The sequence below is a fragment of the Morone saxatilis genome, unplaced genomic scaffold (genome assembly GCF_004916995.1).
Source record: "Morone saxatilis isolate NCDOM2014 unplaced genomic scaffold, NCSU_SB_2.0 Contig21, whole genome shotgun sequence".
In the NCBI taxonomy this organism is placed as follows: Eukaryota; Metazoa; Chordata; class Actinopteri; family Moronidae; genus Morone; species Morone saxatilis.
Genome location: NW_023339774.1, coordinates 391,524 through 399,777, shown reverse-complemented (window position 1 = coordinate 399,777; position 8,254 = coordinate 391,524). Strand labels below are relative to the sequence as shown.

Here is an 8,254-nt window from a genome sequence, read left to right as displayed (position 1 = left end):
ATTTAACATACAGGCTACATTGTCAAGAAATTCTAGAAATGAACACAATAAATATATAAATAAATTAACAAAAATAATGTACTGTAGGTTCAATTCCTGACATTTAAATAATAAAAATACAATAAATAGCTAAGCCTCAGTAATATAAAAACCAAGCACTTTTGTCTGAATTATACATTGAAAAAAAAAAAAAAAACACACACCTATCTGAGACCATACACGCAATACTGATATATCAGTTGTCTCCACTCAGAATATGGGAGAGAAAGTTACTACTAACATCAGACTGACAAACAATAGGTTAGCTTGTTCACATGTGAAAAAACTAACCGGATATTTTAATAACTTGTTTTGTTCATCGGACATGACCTCATAATAAATCAACATTAATTTATCTGCTTCTGTTCAGATTTGATATGTTTCACTAAGGTGGGGACGGCTATGTGACAAATGAATAAGGTGCAAACCTGTTTCTACGCTGTTGATGCACCAGGCTTCTCCTTCACCTGCTCCTTTACCCCCTCCACACCCCCGTCAGATCATACCATCCCAATCTATGAGCTCACTTCTCACCTTGCAGTTGATCATGTCAGCGATGCGGGCCTGAGGGCTCTGACCAGCCTTTGACCTGACCATCACATAGACGGCTTTGACTCCTGGGCAGGACCTCAGCAGCTTCTCCAGCAGCACCTTCAATAATGAGCGAGTGAGGGAAACAAAATCATATTTTTTTTTTTTACTCTTTGGACTGTTCAGCTGAGGCACTGCAGGCTGCTTAAAACTGCAACCTCGTCCCTTTGTCCACAGCAGAAGTGGAGTAAACAAAAGTGTTGTATCAAGAATGCTTCTTCCTCCACAACATCTGAACAGACAAATGCATTTAAAAAAAACAAAAAAAAAACAACGGCTGCTCTGTTTGGTAGAGGGAGGCAGTGAAAGGAAAGTCTTATAAATCCTTTGCTACATTTATTAACCGTTTCAATGAAGAAAAAGGATTCATGCATCTGCTGTTAAACTAAGGATGTTGTTACTGCATACACATGAACATAAATGCAGCATTAGACCCTTGAATTAGCACAGTGAAGTCTTGCAATTAAAGCAGCAAGAAGTGCAGTCCGTCACTATTGGGTTCAGTCATGTGTTATTGCCTGCTTGCCTATTCAACTGTTACTGTACCTTGCCCATGAAGCCTGTTGCTCCGGTGATAAGCACATTTTTCCCTGCATAGTATTCTGGGATGTTCACCATGATGTCTGCAGACCTGTTCGGCGTGCTCCTCAACAGCACTCCACCTGCACAGACAGGACAGAAATAGGGAAATAAGGGAGGATTACAATAGTGAGACCAACTTCATGCCTGAACTTGCTCAATGAGGCGTTTCTCATGTGGAGTCTGAAGATGTGAATTTAAAAAAAAAAAAGTGAAGAGGGAAATAAAAGAACTGTAAAAGAAAGATACAAGATAGTGGCTTGGAGGGAAGTTAAAACTTGTGTAACTTGTAGAATTGCTCAAGGTTGTCAGATGTGCCTCAAGCAGGGTTATTTTTCCATCATTGCATCGATCAGCTGCACTTTCAAGAATGCACGAAACCAGCACCGTCACAAATATTCAAGTCATTTATCAGATGGAGACGGCGTTTGTAGAGTTTTCTTTTTTACATGACAGATTTGTCTGTTTTATTGTTATTGTTTATTATTTGTCTGTCTGCGCTCTTCTCATTGGTTTACAGTGGAGGGGGTTCAGTTGGAGAACAGCGATGTCAAACCCCCTGCACCAATCAGAATTTAAAATATTGAAAACAGAAATCTGCAAACAGTTTGTTTTTAATGCTCATTGTCTTCTAGATACTTGATTTGAAACCAAAATGTAAGTGGGTTTAAAAGCAGGTATGAAGCTCGCCAATGTTTTGCACACAATTTAAGATTGTTGACTATAAATTAAATATAGACACCAGTCTTATCCTTTGACATGCAAGGCTGACTGTTTGCACAAAGTATACACAGTGGAAAAGATACATTTGTCCCAAGAAGGGCTGCAACTAATGCTTTATATAAACTAACCTTCCACTGCCTCTTAACGGATTAACAGATTCACCTGAATTAATTTACAAAATCTAAGACAGTGAAAAATGCCACATAATTTTACATAGCCGAAGGTGAGGCCTTTAAGCATTTAAGATGAAAGTAATGAATATTTGGTAGTTTTGCTCTGGGCCAGGCGGCATGACCAACATTTTTTTGGTAAATTTACTTTGTATTTTTTTATTTGATTCGTTAGCATTCCGAGATGGCGCTATTACCAGCTGGGGTCTCGATGTTGCTTCTTGGGATTGTTGGAGCCAACGGTCCCCAGTTTAGGGGTCACTGCCGAGTGGCTCCTGATACTCCATGGGGATCAACGCTTGCTGTGACCTTCCACTCTGCTCACGCTGTCTTTAGCTTGGTACTTTTCACCCTTTTCGTGTTCTTCTTTTCCTGTGTGGACCTACGATGGGCAACGCCAAGTCTATCACCACCACTTTTTCTGGCTCTTGTCTACACTATGTTGGTTTGTTGGCGGCCGTTGGTCGGTTGTTTCTCGATGACAGCCACTTGCTTCAATTTGGCGGTGGTACTGCATGGTGGGGCTTGTCACTCAGGTCAGCTGTCTGCTTCTTCTCCGCACCTCTGGTATTTGGGTTTCGGTGTGCCTGAGGACATCGTGCCTAGCAGTGTGTCCTGGCATGGATTCGTTTCTGGATTGGCAGTTCTTGACTGTGTTACGATCAGGTGGATAGTGGCCTTGATGCTCACTAGTCCTCGGCCTCCCTCTTTCCGCTTAGCGTACAGTCTCAGGGTGCTGGATAAATATATGCTGCTTGGATTTATTGTTAGGTATGCTAAACATCCATTGATGATCAAAGTGCCATGAATATATTGTAACATACAGTCATCCAGCAGTTGATCATAGTCAGTCAGAATAGAACAACTGACAGAACCCCCACAGTACAATGGGCCGACTGAAATCTGAGGCTACAGAATGACCAACGTTACATAAAATCACACTCACTAATGTTTTGTGTGTGTCTCCTCCCCCAGGCCAAGGGTCATGGGAAGTGGCCAGTGAAATGGTATGCTCCTGAGTGTATAAACTACTTCAAATTCTCATCCAAAAGTGATGTGTGGAGCTTTGGGGTACTCATGTGGGAGGCCTTCTCCTTTGGCCAGAAACCATACAAGGTATGAATAAATATATTTTTTGTTGTTGTCTATTTGTACATTTTAATCCATTTTATTACTTTGTATATCCCTTTCCTATTTTGAGTTTCCATCTTTTCCTAATCCTGCCCCCAGTGTTTCCTCACTGCAACTTGACAAGATAGGGTTCCCCCAGTTTGTGATTTTATCAAGTGCTGTTATTGTGCTGAGTGTTTTATTGATTAAAAGCAGTAGGTAACTTTTATAAAAAATAAGTTTTTGCTGAAACTTATATTCTGACAGTAGTACATAAAATAGATAATCTGTGAACAAATCAGGTTCCTCTGGCTCCTCCTAGTGCTCCTAATGACATTTGCAAGAATCTACCAGGTTGAACGAAAACAACCAATCAGAGCCAAGAAAGATAGTAAATTGTTGAGTCTCATTTCCAGGTTGTCAAATATAGACATGTTGGGACCCAGGGAATGAGACTCAACAATCAACTAAATAAGCCTCCAACCCAAAGGGTCTTTCTATCTTTCTTGGCTCTGATGGTTGTTTTGTCAGGACCAATGGATTCTTGAAAATACCATTAGTCTCAAGTACTACTGTCAGGATATAGTGAAAGTTTCAGCAAATATGAAAAAAGTAACTTTTATAAAAGTTACCTACTGCAGCTTTAAAGGTATAACTTAGACTAAAACATCTTTGTGGTTCACTTACAGTGTGACATTTCGTGCTATTGTGTACAATTGTCCACTCATTTGGACTGCATTTGTTTGTAATGTTGTTACAAATTGTATTGACCTACTGATTGCATGAATGACAATCCTCTCAGGGTGAAAAATAGTAAAAGTAAAATATTACAATATACAGTATGCAAAACAATTTTCTCTACATTGAATCTGAACATCTAATTGTTCACAGGGAATGAAAGGAAATGATGTCATGCAGATGATTGAAGGTGGAAGACGTATGGACGCCCCAGTGAACTGTCCAGAAGAGATGTATGACCTCATGAGGACCTGCTGGACATACAAGTAAGTGACACATTGACTCTTATGAGAACACACTGTCTCAAAGCAGAAAGCAATAATAGGGGTGGTGTCTGTTAGGAAGCCTCATTATTGATAACTGCTGTCTGTTTTCATGTCTTCCAGGGCAGATGAAAGGCCTGGATTTAATGTTGTTGAGCCAAGACTACGAGAGTATTATTATGACATTGCACAGTAATTCCTCACATGGATGTTATGAGTCTATGCAAACTATAAAAAAACTGCATCATATCCTGTATGAATGACTGGAGATGGTTATGCTGTTGTAAAATACTGACTTCAACTCAAGAATTTATGTAGATTTTTAAACATTGACCATAATTATGCAAATGTAATGTTTTTTTTTTTATTACTTATTTTGTTCCTTCCTGAATGTAAACAATATGAACATTGTAACAAACAGATACAAGTCCAGCTTATTCTATTACAGACATGTTACAGATACATTAATTTGTTAGATGTGTTTCATACTGTAAGTGCATTATATGTATTCTAGCTTTACCCTTTGATCCTTGAATGAAGATCTGATATCAGTGTAATGGAGAGATAGGACTGTCCTCAGTCTCTGTAATCACATATGAATAAATTCCATCACTGGTAAATGGTAAATGGACCTGTACTTGTATATCGCCTTTCTAGTCTTCCGACCACTCATAGCGCTTTTACACTACGTGCCACATTCACCCTTTCACACACTTATCAGTGATGGCAAGTCCAGTCAAACAGACACTAACTCATTCATTTATACACATTCACACACCGATGCACAGCATCCGGGTGCAGTTTGGGTTCAGTATCTTGCTCAAGGATACTTCGACATGTGGCGGGAGGAGCCAGGAATTGAACCAACAACCTTCTGGTTAGGGGACGACCCGCTCTGCCATCAGATATTTGAAACATGTAAGAGTGGAGTTACTGCAAAAGAGGACTGAGGCATTGTTAGAGTTTGCTTGTGGGTACCTATAGAATGCATTTTTATTCAGATATCTTGAGGTCAGAGGTCAAGGGTTCACTTTGAAAATGGTCATGCCAGTTTTTGCATCGCCAAAATTTAGCCTAACTTTGGAGGGTTATTTAGCCCCCTTCTCGACCCACTAGCATGACATGGTTGGTACTAATGAATGTGTCAGGTCATCTAGTTTCATGTGACAGCTAGTTTTAAAGCCCACTACAGCATCTGAAAGATGCAAAGATAATGGGGTGGGGCTTGGGGTGGCCAATCATATTTCAGGGGTGGCCAGTGCCGTCTGGAAAGGCCCCTAAGAACACTGTGATGGATTGTTGTCCCAAAATATGCAAGAGGAAGTATTGATATCTTTGATGAGATTCTTTTTCAAAAGTATTCAAAAAGTACAGAGAGGTGTACTTTTTGGACAAAACACAAACACTACACACACATATTAAGACATATACTCTGCTTGGAACAATAATGTGTGTCTGGTATGTTTTTCAAACAAAAAAAATATAATTTCCACATTAAAGTCTTGAAGAAGTCATCTCCTACTTCTACCTCATTAAGAAATATAGAATCTCTGAATATGCAAATGTCATTTTCTAAAGTTTTCCTGCTGGACACAAGATGTCCAACATTCACTGTAAAGTGTAAGACAAAGTGCATCAGTAATTAAACCAAATGGCCCTATCTAGAGCCATTGTTTAGTTTGGCTGTTTTGGGTTACTGTAGAAACATGCAAGGTAAGATTTATTATCTCTGTAGATAAAAACAGCTCATTCTAAGGAAACGAAAACACAACAATTCCTATATTCAGGTGATTAATGAAAACATACCTATGAATATTATATTCCTTTTCTGGCAATAGATCCTCCTTAATGTTACACAGTGGACCTTTACGGAAATGTGTCCCAAATCAAAAAATGCAAAAAAGTAAAACCCATAGAAAATTGAAGAGAGAGTAAGAGAAATTAATTTCTCTTAATGTTGTTATTAAATCAGTGAAGTACCCTTTTAATATCCATTTACTTACCAGAAGTTAGACCATCTCAGTCTGTTGTTGTTCTTCTAAGTACTATTCTAGAGAACTGCAGCAGGATTCGGTCCAGAGTCCAGATGTATATATATAAAATAAGCTCAATAGGATTGTATCCAAATGACCTCCCCATCTGGATACAATCCTATTGAGCTTATTCTGAACAGTTTGATGAGTTGTGGAAAAGTGCTGAACCAGCAGGCGGCAGCAGAGTCAAAGTGATGTTAAACTAAAGCCACAGAAATAATTTTTAATGAGTGCTTTTAGTGCCATGATCTGTTTCTTAGCTTGATGTGGCATACCAAACAGAATGGTCACAGTTTTCCCAAAATGATGGAAAGTTTACTATAAGATATTATATTCTGCTTAAAGAAATATATCACAACAGTAAGCAGCTTATATGATATTCATGTATAACAAAAAGAATAATGTCCCAGGACACTTTTGTGACTACAAAGTGTCCCATTACCATCCAGCTTTTAATGACTGCCTGTACACTGTAAATAAAAACAGTTGAGAACATTTAGAATTTTCATAACTTCACAAAAAATGTGAAAGTTAAACTCAAATTGTAAAGTTTTGAAAAGACTTCCATTTCTTCTTTAGAAAAACTTAATTCTTTGAGTTTTGAAAACAAAAAATTCTTTATTTTAAAAATGGTTCACATATAGCTGTGGACAGGTTTTTTTTTATTATTTTGGGTGCTTGAAAATGGAATAGTTGCAATATAAAATATGAAATTATTAACCTTTTTTCACTTTTCTGGACATTTTTTTAAAATACAGATTGTTTTCATGAATTATCATTAAATTTATTTAACGCTTAAGTGTTTGAGTTTGCACACAAGAATTTGATGAAGACAGTTGCCTTGAAATTTTTTAAGGTAGGGAAAAGAAGAAGAAGAAGAAGAAGATTCATTTTATTAATCCCCAATGGGGAAGTTCTTGGCATGACGTGTGACTCCATTTGTGCCTTTGGCTTTGTGTCAGTGGCCAGTTATACAGTTATTACAGTGGTAAGGAGTGTTCAAAAGCCCCATTAACTTTTCTGGTGTGGGCCCCCATGATGGCAAGGAGGCCCCTGTAAAAAGCAGGGCTGATGGTGTAGAAATCCCCCACCTGGTACTGAGGTTTCCTCCCTTACTTGTTACTCACCAAAACCCATTGGGATTCAGATAAGGACTCATAGCAAGCCAGTTCAAAATTAACTAATGTTTACGTCTCTTTCTTGGGTGCTTTTTGTCATTGAATGAAATGAAATTGAAATTTAATGAAATTGTTATATTTAAAATTTTAATTGTTATTTAAGATATAGACTTCACTCTCTGAGAAACAGCCTCATCCTGCATTAGAACAGTTCAAACAACCAAAGATTTGTTATAATATACTGAAATGGTGTAAGCTGAATCTTTAGTAAGTATTCTGGAGATTGTCTATAAGGTTGAAAGTGCTATTTAATGGTTCCCCGTGGAGTTTTTGACCTCCAGTAGCAGTATATGGATGCATTGCACATGCATGCCGGACATGGTGTCACTGTTCCACTGATCAACAGGTGGTGGATACACACCAAAATATGCTGCAATACACCAACAAAAATAGTTTTTTTTTTTACTTTTTTATTGCTTTTATAAGCTTTTTTTTTTGCTTTGGCATGCATTGGTCTCTGTAAATCCTTTTTAAATCATAAATCCTTTTTTAAACTGAATGTTTTGTCAATTGCTTATAAAGCACATGAATTACATTTTATGGGTTTTTATAGGTTCTATATAAATTAAGCTTGATTAATTGATTGAACAAGGGATCATAGCAGAAACTGAAAAGGTGCAGGGTAAGGCCAAAAATGTAACATAATGTCTATGCACTCATACATACTAGTACATACTATATGGATATACAGTGCCTTGCGAAAGTATTCGGCCCCCTTGAACTTTTCAACCTTTTGACACATTTCAGGCTTCAAACATAAAGATATAAAATTTTTATTTTTTGTGAAGAATCACCAACAAGTGGGACACAATTGTGAAGTGGAACGAAAT

At 37.8% G+C, this 8,254-nt stretch overlaps 2 protein-coding genes across 2 annotated transcripts in view; both read left to right on the top strand.

Moving 5' to 3' along the window:
* auh (AU RNA binding protein/enoyl-CoA hydratase) overlaps positions 1-8,254 on the top strand; it is a gene marked incomplete at its 5' end in the record, with an annotated part of 17,945 nt that overhangs the window by 6,017 nt on the left and 3,674 nt on the right.
* LOC118332338 (tyrosine-protein kinase SYK-like) lies at positions 2,776-4,840 on the top strand. The gene is made up of 3 exons (XM_035667569.1): positions 2,776-3,218; positions 4,104-4,216; positions 4,337-4,840. Exons 1-3 carry the CDS (start codon positions 3,051-3,053, stop codon positions 4,407-4,409), a joined length of 354 nt encoding a protein of 117 aa, XP_035523462.1. The 5' UTR covers positions 2,776-3,050; the 3' UTR covers positions 4,410-4,840.

Excerpts from the sequence above, each read along its gene's own strand:
- LOC118332338 (XM_035667569.1), top strand. The coding sequence starts at position 3,051 with ATGTTTTGTGTGTGTCTCCTCCCCCAGGCCAAGGGTCATGGGAAGTGG. Across the intron at positions 3,219-4,103 it reads TTGGCCAGAAACCATACAAG|GGAATGAAAGGAAATGATGT; the intron begins GTATGAATAAAT and ends AATTGTTCACAG. Across the intron at positions 4,217-4,336 it reads AGGACCTGCTGGACATACAA|GGCAGATGAAAGGCCTGGAT; the intron begins GTAAGTGACACA and ends CATGTCTTCCAG.